Source organism: Epargyreus clarus, unplaced genomic scaffold (assembly GCF_041222505.1).
Source record: "Epargyreus clarus isolate Ecla_fem2 unplaced genomic scaffold, WU_Ecla_fem_2.2 ptg000017l, whole genome shotgun sequence".
NCBI lineage: Eukaryota > Metazoa > Arthropoda > Insecta > Lepidoptera > Hesperiidae > Epargyreus > Epargyreus clarus.
This window is the reverse complement of record NW_027332225.1, coordinates 11697324-11715914: the sequence shown is the minus strand read 5'-3', so window position 1 is coordinate 11715914 and position 18591 is coordinate 11697324. Positions and strand designations below refer to the sequence as shown.

The 18591-nt window shown below is 37.0% G+C and overlaps 1 protein-coding gene across 5 annotated transcripts in view; it reads right to left on the bottom strand.

The window, feature by feature from the left end:
• Positions 1–2512: 2512 nt before the first annotated feature.
• LOC140748889 (protein fem-1 homolog CG6966) overlaps positions 2513–18591 on the bottom strand; it is a 103097-nt gene continuing 87018 nt past the window's right edge. For all 5 annotated transcript variants that reach the window (XM_073081796.1, XM_073081790.1, XM_073081791.1 and 2 more), the window contains 9 exons: positions 13585–13747; positions 10482–10682; positions 9827–10045; positions 9053–9245; positions 8402–8568; positions 7666–7884; positions 7088–7353; positions 6146–6349; positions 2513–3817 (listed from right to left, as the gene is read on the bottom strand). In XM_073081796.1, the coding sequence (XP_072937897.1) occupies positions 3569–3817; positions 6146–6349; positions 7088–7353; positions 7666–7884; positions 8402–8568; positions 9053–9245; positions 9827–10045; positions 10482–10682; positions 13585–13747 (1881 nt within the window). In that variant the 3' untranslated portion in view covers positions 2513–3568. The remainder of the gene's footprint in view (positions 3818–6145; positions 6350–7087; positions 7354–7665; positions 7885–8401; positions 8569–9052; positions 9246–9826; positions 10046–10481; positions 10683–13584; positions 13748–18591) is intronic.

Genomic DNA, 18591 nt, shown 5'->3' with positions numbered 1-18591 from the left:
ATAGATTTGCATCAAAACTGGGGGACTTTAATACAAACTTTCAACTCTTATTTATTCACGGAAACGCGGTCGAACAGGATAAAAAGTATCCTATGTCCGTCTCCTGGTTCTAAGCTACCTCTCCACCAATTTTCAGTCAAATTGGTTCAGCCGTTGTTGAGTTATAAAATGCTTCACGAAAACGCGGTCGAACGGGATAAAAAGTATCCTATGTCCTTTTCCTGCTTCTAAGCTACCTCTCGATTAATTTTCAGTCAAATTGGTTCAGCCGTTCTTGAGTTATAAAATGACTTCACGGAAACGCGGTCGAACGGGATAAAAAGTATCCTATGTCCGTTTCCTGGTTCTAATCTACCTCTTTACCAATTTTCAGCTAAATCGGTTCAACCGTTCTTGAGTTATAAAATGACTTCAAGGAAACGCGGTCGAACGGGATAAAAAGTATCCTATGTCCGTCTCCTGGTTCTAAGCTACCTCTCCACCAATTTTCAGCCAAATCGGTTCAGCCGTTCTTGAGTTATAAGTGGAGTAACTAACACGACTTTCTTTTATATATATAGATGATTTCTTAAGTTGTTTCATCAACTTCGACTTTAAGTGAGATGGTGTTATGTTAAAACAACATAATTATGTTAAGTGTGAAATAAAAAACTGCCTGATGTTATTGATAAAACAAGTTATTGGATCTATCGGAATACTATTATTATGATCGAAGCTGAGTAGTGACATTAGCAGTACAAATGTAAATCGCATTCCTGAAACAATAAATAAATCGAATTTTAGGTATAGTCCGCGTTAAGCTAGTCCGCTCTGAATATAGAAATGAATCGCGTAGCCATATCAAATTGTATGACTACACCTGCTCGCAACAATTTCAAAGCGGACTAGCAGTTTGGCGCGGCCTATACAAAGGTATGTATTTAGATAATTTAAAATGGTATTTCTATTCTGAAAGTACTATCATAAATATATGGCAAGATTAGGTTAACTGCTAGATTGACATAAAATTTCTGGATTGAAAATTAATCTATTTTTCTTCAGACCATACTACCTATCATAAGGCGGTCGCAAGAAGATCGCAAAGTGAAAGTAAATATGTCGGTATTTTTATCACGTGCGTAAATATGATATTTTTAAATCAATGCTACTTCTACAAAAATGTAATAAACTTGAGCTCTTATCCATCGACAAAAGTTACTACATTTAATTCGTAATATTGAAAGCGATATCACATGCATTAAACATTTCTAATTTGTCGTATTTCCCTACCTTTGAACGTATATAGTATTTTCTTGTAACCTACGCACATTTAATACTTTACAACAAATCGCTAATATCCAAACTTACAATTTTATCATAAAAAATAATATATTTTTGATTACTCTCTATTTTTTTGTAATCAAACAATTTGAGATTGATTTTTAAATCACGACATTTATTCTTGAATTATTCTGTTATTATTTTTTCAAAACCACTATACCAAGATCCAAGTTTGATTATTCCTCATAAATATTTTTTTACCATCATATTACACATGATAGAATTTATAATTATTTATTTCATCATTACACATTATACAACTTTTAACAAATATTTGATGACAAGTTGGTATATGACACTACAGATGGTTATAGCAATAGTAGCATATTTGAATGTTGTAGAAAATTACAAATTTACATCTGATTTTCATTATATTAGTCTGAAAATATAAAACTTAGAAATTCACATCGATAAAGGCATACAAAACGAACCAATAAGGAAAACCTTACGTTAAAAATTAGCTACCTACGCAACTTCCGAAGTCTTAAAACAATAAGTCAAAATGTGAAGTCTAATCGTGGTTATTGACAAAAATTATAATTGAATTAAAAAAACATGTTTATTGCTTTTAAAATAAAGCGTGTAATAAATAGCCTCAATTTGTTTATTAAACTGTATCGATTTCTTTTCATGATTGCATAAAAATGACAGCGGCCTACACTATCAATTGTCAAAATGACGTATCAAACGTCAAACTGTAAATTGAAAATTTCAAAAAAGTGCGATTGCAAACAAGGGTTGATATCAAATTGCGTTTCTTAAATGGCATTAACTTTTGAAATAATTAAATACTCAAATTCACTTTTCTTCAATCACAAATGTATTTAGAAATCAATAATGCTGCACATACAAAATTAAATATAATTAAAATCACAAATCTAAAGTTGAGTGTCTATAGAACAGGGTCACTAAATTCATAATTGAAGTCATTGTACAATCAAATGTTTATTCTTTAGCGACCTTAGGGCTCGAACACAAAACTGCGATGCGACGCGATGCGAATTCGCAACGCAGAAAATTGCGATGCGAATTGCTGCGATGCGATATCGTGCGGCGTAGCGTCTCTCAGGGTGACCAACAACAACAACCACTGTGCGATGCGAATCAATTCGCAAGTTCTTGCGATGTGTCGAGGGAGCTCGCAGATTTTTGCGATGCGACGTCGCATCGCAGTTTTGTGTACGAACCCTTAGTACAGTCTACGTTTACTGAAAGTTTATGTGTAAGTATAATAACACAGGGGATCATAAAGATTTTAATACAAAAAATCAGCATTTGTATACACCTTTCGCTCGTTTTGTGATGTTTTCTCGTTCACAACGAGAAAATTGTGTGACAAACAACATTAATTATAAAAGCAATTTTTTTCAAATTTAATTAAAAGCCACTTTATATTTGTTATTTATAGAATTCACGAATAAGAAACGCAGTTTGATACGCATTTTAACACTACAGAGATCATTCCGAGCACAAGGAACCAATATCAACCCTAGAGCATTGTGACGTCACAATCAAGATACCATTGTTGACCGTACTTACAAGCGAACACTCACTAACCGGCGCTAATGTCGAACTATCGAATGGGTATGAGTAACGTATAATAGACTTTAATAGCAACAGCTGAATCATAAATCTTAGGATTCTATACATATTAACATCTTTTTCATCCAAATTGATTTTCAATATAATTAATATAATGTCAAATTGTGTGATATTCATGTTCAGACTATATTTACATAAGTAGCTAAATACGTTTTGCTTTATTACTTAGTATAAGCCAAGTCTATTTAAGTATTAACGATGTCCACAAGATTAATGCAAATTTACCTAAGGTCTTAGTAACACTCATAAGCAATACAGATAGCAAGGCAAAATCTTATTCAATTTACCATTTCAGTCAATGTGTTTGATTTATTTTTAATTTATGACATTGCCTTGAATTCATTCCTTTTAATCTGACATATGATACATAGACAATAGACTCAGTCACAGCTGATTTGAAATCTCGAAACATCACTTGCAATGCCAATGAGTCAACTCGCAGCTTAGTCCGACCAACAGACGACTTGACATTACTAACAGTACATAGACAATATAATAATTGTCACAGCTGACATAATCAGACTGAAACTTGCAATTATTACATTCCGATAAGTATGAATGTCTCAATTGGGTACGGCTAACAGACGTGACTTGACATTACTAACCATTCGATAGTACTCACTGAGGTACTTAGTACTCTACTGTTCTAATGCGTAATGATAGTAGAGTGTAGGCAGTGCGGTACGACATGTCTGTACGGCAGCCTGTAGTTCTTCACTGTGCGGGCCGCTAAACACTTGAGTGTTGTGAACTTAAGCGGGTTCACGATTGTGGATAGACTCTGTTGTGACGCTTTGAGGATTTCTTCGGGCGTCTCGCCTTCGTAGTTGACTGTGTCGATGTGAGCGCCGTGGGACAGCAACTCGCGGACAACTTCCGCTGGGCACGGGTTTAGCTGTAAATAACATATAAATAAATAAATGAATAATGACGGAATTGAATACAATTAATATAAATAAACGTCAAATCTATTTCCTTCATATAAACATCAAACAAGGAAGCTGAATGACCATTACCATGAGTTAGCATCAGGTCGACTGCACGCTTGTTATGCGTCAGTTGGATACCGTCGTTTATAGACATGTACTAAAGAGTACCCCTTTGTGGTTCGACTCCAGCGGCACCACCGCCACATTTATTTGTGCCTCATAATAGCATAGTTTAGCGCTGCTGTGATCTGATTTAAAGGATGTTATAAGGGAGACATACTTTTCTGTAGTGTTCCAGCTTAGTCCTCAGGGGTAGCAGTGCATCTGTGGCTGACCTCAGATAGGAGTATCTAATCCTATCTGGGGTTGATTACAGCTGTCCATGGGCGGCAGTAGCCACTTAAATTCCGCGCCTAACTGCTGGTCCGCTCCAAATATAGAAACGAGTCGCGTCGTAACATGAAATTGTAGATATTAGCGGGACGAAGACAGCGAAAGACCTCCCCGGCACCCTCCGTTGCCCGCTCTCGCCCACGGGTATATAGCTGCGTTAGTATGTCCTTACTGTTGCTGCTACGGAGTATATGTTTGTAGCTGTGTTGAACCGCACTGGCTGTCTGACTGTGTAGTTAGACAGCACAGGTTGCGTACAGGTGTTTGTACGCAATAACTTTAAGAGTGGACTAGCAGACACGGACTCTATTGAGGGTAGAGATGGGCAAAACACCCGGTTTAAACCCAGTACTGGGTTTAAACCCGATTGTTTATACCCTCCCACAGGGTATTTATTCGGGTATTTAAAAATGATTTCATAAAATCTGTAGACAGTTTTTAAAATAGTTCAAATATTTATTGAATAGATGTACTAGAAGTTTCTACGGTATTTTCATCGTTTTTACATTTTTTAATGTTATTTTTGAGGTTTTACCTACTTTTTTACCCGACTGCCTCGGAACGGTTATGTTTTTTGCGCATATTTTGTATGTTTGTAAATCTATTTAATACATTCGGATCTGGTTAGATAAATTTCGACAGTTAAGGTGTCGTTATATTTGTCTAAAATACCTAAGTGTCATTTCTTTCATTGATAGGAGTTTGAAAAAAATTGAAAGGAGTTACGAGCTAAATTGTGATAAAAACTAAAACTGCATCATTAGATTTTTTCGAAAATCGGGGAATCGAACGAGTTCATTTAAAAAAAATCACATCCTGTATTATTCCATCATCGCATAGTGTCGCTTACAAGGGTCAAATTCTAGAAAGTAGTGTGTAGTATGACAAACTAAAGGAAAAGTGATATTTTGAAAAACTAATCCAGTTTAGTTTAGTTTAGTGAAAACACAATATCGGCCTCGTAACTCTGTTCAGCTTTTTTAGCTGATCCTTATAGTTTAGGATTTGATCTTGAAGGCTCACTTCAAAATTTCACCCTATAATAAATATTTTGTATACTGTAGTCAGAGGACGACGTATACTACTGTTTATCACGTAACATACACGTTTCCTGATACAAGTCGAACTCACACAAGGAGAGTTCCGTACCACCCAATTGTCATATATTTTTTCATAGCAACCATAGAAGTAAATGTCTTGTGAAAATTTGAACTGTCTACGTATTACGGTTCAATAGATAAAGCGAAATATGCTGAAAAAAGCGGGTCCTTGTATAGCGTCTCCCATTTATTTTGATGTTTTTTTATTATTAGTATTTGTTGTTGGTCACAGGATATTATATTCTAGAATAACAACGGGACGTGGACATTGTTTGAAATTTGCATCAAAAGCATACGTTAATTGGCTTCTTACTTAAGTCTGTATCTATAATGGCGTGATAAAATGGCATTTTGGCGCTGTAAATGTCTTTTTACAGTCCATATTTAGTACAGTATCATCATCAAAGTAATGATTGCGCTTAAAAAAGGATAGATATGCGTGAAAATAGTAAATACCCGAATAAAAACTCATTTTCGGGTTTAAACCCTATTTCTTCCCAACAAAACCCGGTTTTGTCCCGATGGGTTTAAACCCTCTGCCCATCTCTAATTGAGGGTACGCATTTGTACGCGGTTCCGACCGCGTTTGCCTTCGCCGTATACCAACAAAGACCGCGCGAAGTGAAGCCAACACAATGTGTTATTAGTTCACGGCGCACACATCAGCCGCGCGCAGCGGAACCAACGCCATCTGTTATCCAGGGCGCACACATCGGCCGCGCGCAGCGGAACCAACGCCATCTGTTATCCAGGTCGCACACATCGGCCGCGCGCAGCGGAGCCAACGCCATCTGTTATCACCTTGCAGACGAGGTGCAGCGGCGTGTTGCCGTCCGCGTCGCGCGCGTCGGGCGGCGCGCCGAGGCGCAGCATGAGCGCGACGAGCGCGGGGCAGCAGGGCTGCGCGTCGCCGGGCGCGGGCAGCCAGGCGCCGCCGCCCGCGCCGCGCCCGCGCGCGCCCTCCGCCGAGCACGCCACGTGCAGCGCGGACCGACCCTGACGGACCTGCGAATTGATAATTATTATTTATTTATTTATATTGTACCGAGCACGACACGTGCAACGCGCGCCGACCCTGACGGACCTGCAATACAACATCTTATCGTATTTTGAGTATTTTTTTTTATAATATCGGAGTAGCAGACGAGCATGCGATCCACCTGATGGTAAGTGGCTACTGCCGCCCACGGACATCTGTAATCAACCCCACATAGAATTAGATATTCCTACCTGAGGTCGGCCACAGATGCGCCGCTACCCCTGAGGACTAAGCTGGAACGCCTCGGAAAAGTATGTCTCCCTTACCACACCCTTCAAAATGGAACACAGCAGCGCCTAACACTGCTGTTATTAGGCAGAAATAGGTGAAAATAGTGTGAGTTGAATAATAATAAAAAATTGCAAGTGTCCATCTATGTCAGTTCAAATAGAGATATATGACAGACGGACCGGTAGCAGAGGTTTAGTAGAGTCTGCGCCAAACTTCAAGTCCGCTCTGAATATAGAAACGAGTGGATGAAACAGCAAATTATGGATATTAGCGGGACGCAAACAGCGCGGGAATAAAATAAAATGTACTATACACAGAAACAAAATAGTAGTTATGATAAGATAATCTTTTCTTAATAGTGCTATTTCCTTCACCACATGCATTTTTTTAATGTTAAAAAAATGCCAAATTCTTGCAGATGAACTTTATAATAATTTTAAGTTAATAATTATATCAATTTTGGGTTATCCTACCTTAATATCTAACTTGATGAGTGAGTACACAGCCTTATGAATCTTCCTCGAGACCTCGTCAGTACACTCCGGCTCCTCCAGTAGCCTGGCCATCAATGCTGCGAGGTGGAGTGATATCACCAACACCCTCTGTAGTGTTGTCAATGTTTGTTCCCTATCGATGGTCAGTTTCGAATCCAAAAGTTCCATCCCCCTGTCGATTTCGGACAACGCTTTCCTGAACACTGGGTCAATATCTTCGAATGTCACTGGTGGTACGATGCGACCTGAAATATTAGATATATTTCGTTTTATTCACCTGCAAATACATTTTGGTTTAATATCTGAACAATAAAATTAAGGCGAGTACTTTATAAAGAATATATATCATATTTTATGCGCGAACAAAAAAAATTGTTAAATAATATAAAATCTGGTATAATTCACTCAAATTTCGAAAATTTTTTTTTTATATCATCAACAGCAGCTAACCTATGAGGTGGACCGAAAAGTAATCAAAATTTAGTTTGAAAAGTAATCAAAAAACAAAAGCCGGATACGCTGTAAGCTGTAAGTATGCAGTGTGCTAGTTGTATCACCTCTGAGCGGCGGGCGCGCCCTCTCAGCCAGCATGTAGGAGAATAGCTCCGCGAAGCTGTACAGACTGGACTGCGTGAGCGGCGACAGCGGCGGCAGCACCGCGCGCTGCATGTCGAGCGCGTGGTGCCACAGCTGCCGGCAGCGCGCGTACCGCCCCGCGTCCGCGTACACCGCGCCGCGGTAACGCACGTAGTACGACGTGTCCGGGTGCGCGGGACCTTAACACACACGGATATCGTTGGTATAACATACAAATGTATAGTCCGCGTAAAACTGCTAGTCCGCTCTGAATATAGAAAAGAATCGCGTCGCCAAAGCAAATTGTACGACTACACCTGGTCGCAACAACTTCAGAGCAGAGTAGCACTTTGGCGCGGACTATATGATACTTACAAATGGCCACAGACAAAATATTCTTAGGGGTATCACGCGCAATAAAAATAAAAGTACCTACATTATAAAATTACAAACCTTTTTTTAAGCATTTATAGGTTATACATATTAATTTAGGTTCTCATTTTCATAAAATGAAAATTTTAGTACTTTGTCAATATGTACTTTAATAACTCGAAATACTTTTAACACAAAACCCTAACACTCTGTTACATCAAAATAAGTCTAACAGATTTTATATAGTATACAAATTACTAGGCATTTTTTAACTGCTTGAATTTATATTTAACCTGTTACAGGTAAATTGCCTACTAAGTTATAAAAACCCCAAAACAATCTCACCGAGTATTCGTTCTCTAATTACGAGAGCTTGCATCCTCATAGCGTCTGGGTCGGCGAGAATCTCCTCCAGCTGTTGTGCGTTGCTTGGCTCCACCGCATAGTCGTAGGCTTCTATACGCGGCATGTCTTTTGGCTTAGGGATTGGTTCACTTCCGTCTGCTGGAAATCTGTCGGAAAATTGGTTTTCAATGTAGAATATGCAATGTTCGCGCATCTCCTTGGTCTATTATAAGGGATAGCATGGAATCTATTGCCAAGCTTGGATTTAATGACTTCTAACTTATCAATCTTATTGGACGTTGATTACAAAAATCTATAGGCGGCGATGGCCACTTTCCATGAAACAATTATTTTGAAGCATATTATTTCACAAAAAAAATCTTTTTAAATTGAATTAACCATTTTGTTTTGTCTTTGCTATTCTATAAAATAATGCTTTTTTTGTCCTTAGTACATTATGAAAATAAATCATTTCCTTCTGTACGAAGTTTAACTGGCAAGAAATAATTTAACTCTGCAATTTACTGTTCAACCTAGATACTCAATCTAGGTTGAACAGTAAATTGCTATATCTACGCGTACTACGCTAAATATCACCTACGCGTATTAAAGATTTTCTGATGAAATGAACATAAATTTTCCAGCAAATACCTGTCATCCATTGCTCTCTTCCACAAGGCGAGTGCACCGACCATATCCCGTCTCTTGTCGACGTACGTCGCTCCCAACAGCTCCAGTGCGTCTATCCTCTGCTGTCTCGTCACCAAACCGTAGTCTGCGTTGATTAAATGCTCTACTATGTGTGTGTGGCCCGTCACTGACGCGGCTAGGAGGGGGGTCATACCTGAAAATAATATTTTCATTTTACTTTTTTTTCGTTTTAGTGAAACATAATTATAATAATATAAGGACCATAGTTCTTAGTAGGGTGCGACCTCTTACAATTTGTACATGCCAGTGTCGAATTATGAACTTGTCGGTATCGTTCAGCAAAACTGCAGCCAATAACTATTTTAATCAAGGATCATACTTCACTTTGACTGTCACTAATTTAAATTGTTTCCGACATTTCACCCATTCATCTTGTAAACTACTCTACTGACATACAGGTCTGTAATTGGAGCTATCGGCCCTATGTCTCCAAGTTTCTCGTCGTCTTGTTAAGGTTATTATCGATCCAACTGATTGACGGGCGACCTGAGCTTCTTTTATCTTAGTCGCATTCGAGAACCCTTCATCTGCAACGTTATAGGTACTACGACCAACCTGCTAAATCTGAGAGCTACGTCGTTAAGCTTAATTAGTCTACGGATTTAGTGCAATACTAACTAACACTCACGTTTTTTTCCATTGCACGCTGAGATACTCTGAGCTTTCGGATAAGGCTCATAGTAAATAGGTATGTAATAGGTATCCAAAACTCACCATAGGAATCGACGTCCATTGTCGCACCGTGGCCTAACAACATCTTGAGTATGTGTAAAGAGCCGCTCTCGGCGCAATCGTGCAACGCTGTGTTCCCTTTAACACTCTTTCGGTTCACGTCTGCGTTTAGTGAAAGCAAGTACTTCGCGATTCTGATGTGGCCCTTGTAGCACGCGATCATGAGGCACGTGTGGCCGTGTCTGTTTGCTATTTCTATGTCTGGAAATAAAATAAAGGGATTTATTTATTAAATATTTTACTAGACATAATGTCTACTAGCATCGTGCTAGAATAAAGGTAATAATATGAAATTTTAAAGATGGATAACACAGATTAAGATAAAAATGTTGCAGGATCTTATGTGATTGCGACCACCTCCATGCCACACCTATTTCAGATTCATAATAACTGTGTCAGCCATTGCTGTAAAGTGTTATAAAGACAGAGGCGTAGCTAAAACATAAAATATTTATACCAGGTTTTCCAACGTAATCCATACAAGTAGCAACACTTTTGCAGCCGATCTCAGGTATGACTCCAATCCTATTAGTGGTTGATTAAGGATGTCCATAAGAGATAGTGACTTTTCATATTTTTTTAGTTCTTTAAACTACCTAAAACATATAACTAACTGGAATAAGAATACAGTTCATACCTGCGCCATTCTCAACAAGGAACTTGACGATATCGTGATGTCCGTCGAAGCATGCCGCCCTGAGGGGCGTGCTGTGCGTCCGCGTGGTCGAGTTGACGTTCGCGCCCGCGCGAACCAGCAACCTCACCAGGGGCAGGTGGCCGGCCGCCGCCGCGCACCACAGCGGCGGCGCGCCCTCTATCGTCTCGCCGTCGAATGTCACTGATGGATGAAGAGCAATGAAATATGTTTATTTTTGTCAAAGATTAATAAAGAAGGAGTAAGTAACTCCTAACAAGAAAATGTAACCAGTTTTGAGTATTGAAATAGTTGCTTAGAAAAGTTTTGCCACGTCTCCGTGCTAAAATATCCCTAAAATATTCGAAATACTTATTTATTTATTATGTAAAATACGCAGTATTAGCTATTTATTCGTAAATTTTCTCTAAAAATGTTTTTTATTTGTCAAGAATACAAAAAAAGAACTGACAAATCAGCCGTTTGTGGCTTCATTCAATTTCAGGGCGGAGAAGTACCTTTATTAATCTATGATTTTTGTGTAGGCCTACAGTGGCACTTACAAATTGTCAGTTACATTTTTTTTTTCTTAAACTACTATCGGATCGGAACGGGACCTCAATGATGTTATCGTTAAATGAATAACTATCTATTTTTGCCTTGTTTAGGTGTGGTAGAAAATCGAACATTATCATTATAGAAAATTTGATGATTAGTTCATGAGAAAACCTCGAATATGACAGTAATTTGTCACACTATTATGTTGCCAATTCGATACACGATTGACCTTCGGATTAAGATTTTCTTATTCTAGAAAAGAGAGACTGGCAGCAGCTGTAAATATACTTAAAAGTACATAAATCATATGGTTTACGAGCGTCACGTATATTTTAATAAGATGATATGTTATTACCGTTACAAAGTTGCAACTTAAAGTTTCCACTTTCATGAAAGCTCTTAAAGTAGTATAAATAATCGAGCCTCATCTCCACACATCATTCACAAGCTGAGTGTATACAAGACTAACACCTCTTAAGTAATACAAGTACCCTATTAATTAACTACCAAAAAAACAGAATATCGGTTGACGAACAAAAATTAAAAGGTCACTGAATTATTTATGTTAAAGTTCGTCCAGTAGTCAAAATTCGATCATATTCATGATATTTTTTAATCGTTTTCTTTTTCAACATTTACATTATTGCATTTACATATTAATTTTGAACAAGAATCATCATGGTTTCTACAGCGGTAAAATCATAGCGGAGAGCAAATTTATTAATCGCATTTTATTAATATAGCAACTTTAGTTTAATTGATTTGACGTTCTCCTAATCTCCTTTCTCGAGATCAGTATAGATTTATTTCAAGTTATTTGGTCTTCTCAGAAGTAACAATTTGTTATCAATTTTACTTAGGTCTCCTGAGATGACTTAGTTACAGATACAGATATTCATGGTCAGTAATAAAGATTTAACAGCATGTGAGTTGAAAGTTGTTTAATATTTCAGTTACATAAAAGAACATACAATAATTAAATTCAATGCTATAACTTCTTATATCTATAATAGTAGCATTGTAATAAAAAAAAATATATGAATCGAACTAAATATTTTTATGTTTTTAATTGTCTATATGGCACACAACCTTGCGTAGTACCTATGTGTAGGTTATACATATGCATATAAATTCTGGTTGCAACGAAAGGCAACACAAAGCCACTTGTTTTCTTTGTGTGTGTGTTCAGAGTACATCGGTGTCAGGGACCTTGGAGTGTCCAATGCGGAGGGCTCGGGGTTTTTAGGTCAAACGGGACTCAACTCCTTTGTTTTTAGAAGGTAAAGGGTGTCTTTGTGTCCCTTTGTCAACATCGGCCAGTCGATGACGCAGTATTAAGTACGAGTACTTTAGGTAGATCATGTCAAGTATATAAGGTCAACATATGCGAGGAGTAACAAAAGGGATATTAAGACAATTAGTATTTCTTTATCCCTTTATTGTGGGAAGATTTTACCTTTGTTTTTGTTGGGCTTTTATTTCCATTTGCGTTCCTTAGTACATTGCTTTCTGGATGTCTCTTTTTTATATACAACATATAATAACTGTACTCTCTTTATTGAGTCGTACAATGAACAGATGTAACTTTGAGTGAAAAATTTGTGATTGAAATACTATTGTTGTTCGACAATAATCTTTAGAAAATTTAAATATACACTGTGAGGACTGTGGGAGTTGTATACACTATCTCCAGGCTGGCAAGAACTTAATTGTTGGCAGACATCACATATATGTGAGAGCATCTTAATACAAAAGATAAACGGAAGCCGTTGATGTAAGTGATTAAAAAATTAAATAATTTTCGAACGAATAAGTAATGATTAAATTCTAAAACGGACAAGCTTGAAAACCAGCGATTCAAGTTTTTATTTAAAACTGGATGTCCATGAAAGCCATAAATGCAATTAACACAGCTGTGCTATCACTGTTTGACCTTGTAACGATCATTTATGTGTCAACGGGGAAGTTGTAACGGGATAACAATTGAACCAGTCGACAGTAGTAAGGTGAGATGGCGTGGTGCCAAACGACTGACGCGGGAGTACATGTGGTATCGATAACAATGCCGACCTTAGACGTGTCGAAATGCGAAATCTTTAACACGAATTTGTCATGTTTCACTTCAAGAAAAAAAAGATGCAATTGTTTATTTTAATTTAAATTGATTTAAAGATGTTACAATTATCTTTATGGTTTAATTAGGAAACGAACCTGTGGATTATGTCCTAATTTCCTCTGAAAGCAAAATCGAACCTTTTTCAAGGTTTATGAAAATGTTCATATTATTTGTGTGAGCTCAGTTCAAAGGAGATTTCTAGCTGAAATCAAAACTTCTGCCAAAATCTACTTTTTAGCCAAACTTTGTCGAAACCGAAACTTCGGTTCAGTCACTACTTAAATTTTTATTTTCTGAATTCTAATTTACTCTCATTACAGCATTATACAAATTACAAGCTGGACCTTCATAAAATAACGCCTGATACTTATTACCATTAGGTATACGGAAAAGTAATCTATTAATTTAAAGTTATATCAAAGTATATCTCACCTGAGCCCGGCTGCTCGATGTCTGCCTTGCACCGCTCGATGAGGTACTCGGCGACGTCGTAGTGGCCGTTCCTGCACGCTATCACCAGCGGCGTGGCGCCGCTCACCTTCGCACCCACCAACATGTTCAGCTCGTCTGCTGAGCGCCAACTGTGTAGGTACACCTGGGGACAATCAATGTGCTGGTTAGTGATCAGTTAAGAGGATTGCTATACTTGATGGTTTAGCCGACTTCGAAAAGGAGGAGATTCTATGTTTGGCTGTATGTATTTTTTTCGTATACTTAAAAATATATAAAGTTTTTGGTACACCGATGCAACTAGATACGAAATGACTGAAATGAGTTTGGTTGATGCAAGTGAAACCGATCCGAGTATGTAGCGACCCCGAAGTTTTCTTTCTGGTATGTTATTTTCGTTATCAAGAATTTTTACAACATTGTCAATTTTGTCTGTGTTTAAAGTAAATTTCCATGTATTTAACGCTTACTACGCATATAAATTATAAAGAATACATTATCCATAAGCAAACAATGAAATAAGTCATCGGATACACCTGTACCACATAGCAAGACGTGACAATTTTTGATTTAGTATTTCTATAAGGAAAATATCATCTTGTTTGACTGCTAATCATAAAATACATAAATGAGACCATTAATCTTGGGAACATGTGTTCAGAATTGCAGTATTTGCGGTTAACACGAATATAACAATTAGACCAGTACGCAACCAGACAATTCCGTGAACACAGTAAATTTGTTTACTCTATCTGTTTGACTGACGTGCAGATTAACGCTTGTTGGCGAGGTTTTAATCACTTAAACTGACATGCAACACTAATTAATGGTTCCGTAGTCGAGAACGAAACATTTTTCGGTCGGAAATAGTTACGTCATTCGGTGATTACAAATGTTACGCGAGAGGTAAACGAACTCGACAGATTTGAACGGATTATGTTACAAAATTTATGATATAATATTGAGTAATTATTATGCAGTTACTCTAGTTTTTATTCTATCTTTGGATGAAGGCTATTTGGCTATATACATTTTGCTCTTTATTAATAAGTATATTCGTGCTTGTTATAATACAACCTCATAGTGGGTTCAATTAAACGTAGATACATTTGTTACAAAGGTGCTGAACTTTTTGAAGATTTCCTGCAATACCATCACCATCACAAATCTCTTAGAAGATTTTTTAATAACACAGGAGTAGTAATCGAGTTAGTAGTTACCTGATGATAAGTGGTTACTACTGTGGAGCAGTTATAGCCTATTGGTTAAGAAACTCGGCCTCTCGATCGAGGGGTTTGAGATTCAAATCTCAGGCACGCGCACCTCTGATTTTTCTAGAAATATGTGCTTATTAAAAATTAATAATAACCGTTTAGATGAAGGAAGACATCGTGAGGAAACCTGCATATTTATAGAAAGATTTATAGGAAAAAAATCTCAAGGTATGTGAAGTCTACCCATACTCACTTGGCCAGCGCGGTGGACTATGGCCTAATCCTTCTCATTCTGAGAGGAGACCCGTGCCCAGCAGTGGAACAGTAATGAGTCGATAATGATGAAGTGGTTACTGTCACCCATGAACAATTGAACATCAATTGTTATAGAACAAGTCGATCACACAGGCTTTACTAAGTTCATCCCCTTATGTCTAAATCAGCCGGTATCCACTTCATTCACCGAAACGCAAGAACTGCGTTTCTAATCAAACTTTTTGATTTGGTTACACAGACTTCAAATTATGGTATACCTAATGAGGTCATCTTGCATAACGCATGTACGTGAAATTGCACATCTTTATAAGTGCACGTATGATTACGTAAATATGCGTCTGTAAATCTGTTATGCTGTACGAATATTTAATGAACGCACAAAAGAAATGCTATGTGTATTTTAAGCGTTTTTATTTTTCGAGTACACTGAAAACAGTACGTAAAACTCAGGCAAGCAATATCTTTATTTGAGTAAATTTTTTGACCCGCGTGACCCAACGTCAGTATATCGGTCACTACGTAGAATTTCGGATTCGATACCCGACTAAGCTAATAAATGACGAAATGTTATTTAACCAGTATTGGTGTTATTATTACGTCATGGTAATAGAAAGATAGACACACAAAAAATCCGATTACTTTTAAAATTAACTTAATTGTACATTCATATACTAAAACATTAAGCAAACGTGTACCTACATAGGATTCTACAGACAGACACGACGGCCTGCTCGACACTATAGACCACTTATTAAAACGGCAACATTAACTACACGAACTAAATCATATTACCCCATCGTTCCAACAAGGAGTCATCACTGTAAATCATACATCATGTCAATCATCCAAAAGCATACGCAACTATAAAATTTAATATGACATATTATGAAATTCACAATGAAACATCATTAAATTTAAAGGTTACAGTAATCAACGGGATAAGCTTAAAACCATTGTAAGCAAATCCGTTTTTCTCATAGACACAATTTTTCTTTGTTTGTAAATTTACTAAATTTTGACTCGGATGACCCGAAAAACAATGCAAAACAAAGTATTATATCTATATACTTCCCATTTTCTAACGGAAATGTTGTATTTCCGGACATTATATTCATAACGACTACACAATTTAATATGTTACGAATAAATTTACATGTCTGAAAGGCCTAAATAAAACTAAGTACTGTGGACAAGAATAAGTCGATCATCGGCATCCACTTATTATTGCCCACTTATCAAACAATAATAAATTGCCGCACAGATGCCGCATACATGATATTGAAAAATAAATGAACGTGTCTGATCTGAAATAAGGGAACATTAGTATTTATACTCGTATATCTATAGTTTCACTGTAATACAAGGCATTATCAGCTAGGCAAGAAGTAAAAACCCAACAGGTTAAAACGGTAGAGTTTGGCAACGCCGGCGATGGCGCAACGTTATTGCCACATCGGTTTGTAGCGGACCTATAATGCGATTTCTAACAATATGTTCATAAAGAAATTTCTACATATACGCAACATGTTCTACTTAATGTAGAATGAAGAAGCAAACGACTGTGCAGTCCACCTGATGCGAAGAGGTCACTTCTGCCCGAAGACTAAGGATAACTGCATATGAACAGTAAACCTAGTTCTAACAGAAGCAGATCACAGATGCGACGCCACTCCTGAGGAATATACCTCCTACGGAAGTCAGCCGGCTCCTATCATAACGTAAAACTGCTTCAAGTATAATAGGTAGGTAACCACATCATTATCAGTCCTTTGATGAACAAGAATCATATCTTATTTTGTGATACGTATGAAACTGCAGTTATCAGTCACTTATCCAGACGAGGATGCAGTTAAATGTACATCTTTAATTTTAGTACCTGCATACCATAATTAACTTTGTGTAGTGTTGTCCTATGCTCTTTAAGTATTTGATCGGTATTAATTCTATTCTTTGTTTGAAGTTGTAAGGCATATACCATTGACTAGTAATAGAAGTTTTAATTAATGAAAATTAACTAACGTCCACGCAACCCAACTCGTCGTAATCGTTAGGTATGATTCCTGTTTAATTTGTGTCGATACCCAATCGTCGAGTATCCGTGAATGGTAATCATCACAAAAGATCAATCAAACAAGCCGCAAACTGCATGTTCTCACAGCCACTTCTAAATAAAAAGCAAACATTGTAAGTGAAACGCATACGAAGGCTAACCTTGTTCCGTATACCCAATGCCCCAAAAGAATATATTACACGTGACTCAGAGTGGTGGGTCGCGTGAATATCTTAAACTTATTCAAACTGCCGTTATATAACTGATGTAGTCATCGCTTTGTATCTAGTGGGGATAAGCAATGTGTGATGATCATACGAGTATCATCAATGTATACAATTTTGCAATCTTTTGAATCTTTTTGATATAATCAATTCTTCTGTAAATTGATTACACGTCTATGTATTTATTTAATAAACATGTCTAAGATTTTTACTTTGGCCGACTGATACAACGGTGTTTTACTTTCAAGTTCTTTTCAAGTTTAAATTACAACTTTCCATATAAATTTATAAGTGTCAAATCTTACAATTCTTTTTAATTTCTTCTACTTAAACAATTGACCTGATCTAATGTTGTACGATGAACGTTATTAAATATCGAAATATCTATTCAAAGATATTACGTCCCTATTAGGCGGTGTGCACACGCACGGAACGCTTGTCGCGAATTATAGCCAGAAAACAGGTCGTACGTAACGTAAATTACGTTTTAATCTTAATGCGTTGCACTCACGACAGTTTGAACTTGTATGTGGTTATTTTATGGTAGTTGGAGACACAATAACTTGTCACATTATCAATGACACGTGATTATCTTGTATCTACACAAACACATTGTGCTAAGGTCGCACCAAATAGCACCACCTATACCCGTGGATACCGTAGAATGCCAAAAGAAGGAAAGTGGTTTTGAAAGATGTTAGAATCACTATGATTCGACCGGGTAGGTACCATAATAATACCAAACATATTTCTAGTGAAGCAATTCTGCGGTGGAAGAGTGGGTATATATGAGATGTTTAAAAATTCAGAAGATACGCAGAAACTTTTTCCTGCAATTTTATTTACTGCGTTTGCCATCATAACACATTACTAAGACAGGTGATCAATAGGAATAAATGGTATAAAATATGGTATAGGAATAATGGTTAAGAATAATTGTCAAATTTTATTATTCCTGGTAATTAGCAAAACATTTTCTAGAAAAAGGTCACTATTAACATACAAAACATCGAAACTGAATAATTATCATAAAAATGCAGTACAGGTATAGCCAATTACGCAAATGCAAAAATATCCAAGGTCGAACAGTATTATAAACCCACAAATAAATACATACTCTCTTTTTCAGAAGGTATTAACATTGACCAAATTTTGTGACTGACCGAAACTGGTTTTTCAATCGAAACCAAGCCGAATCTAAAACTATTATGGACTTTATTGAAAA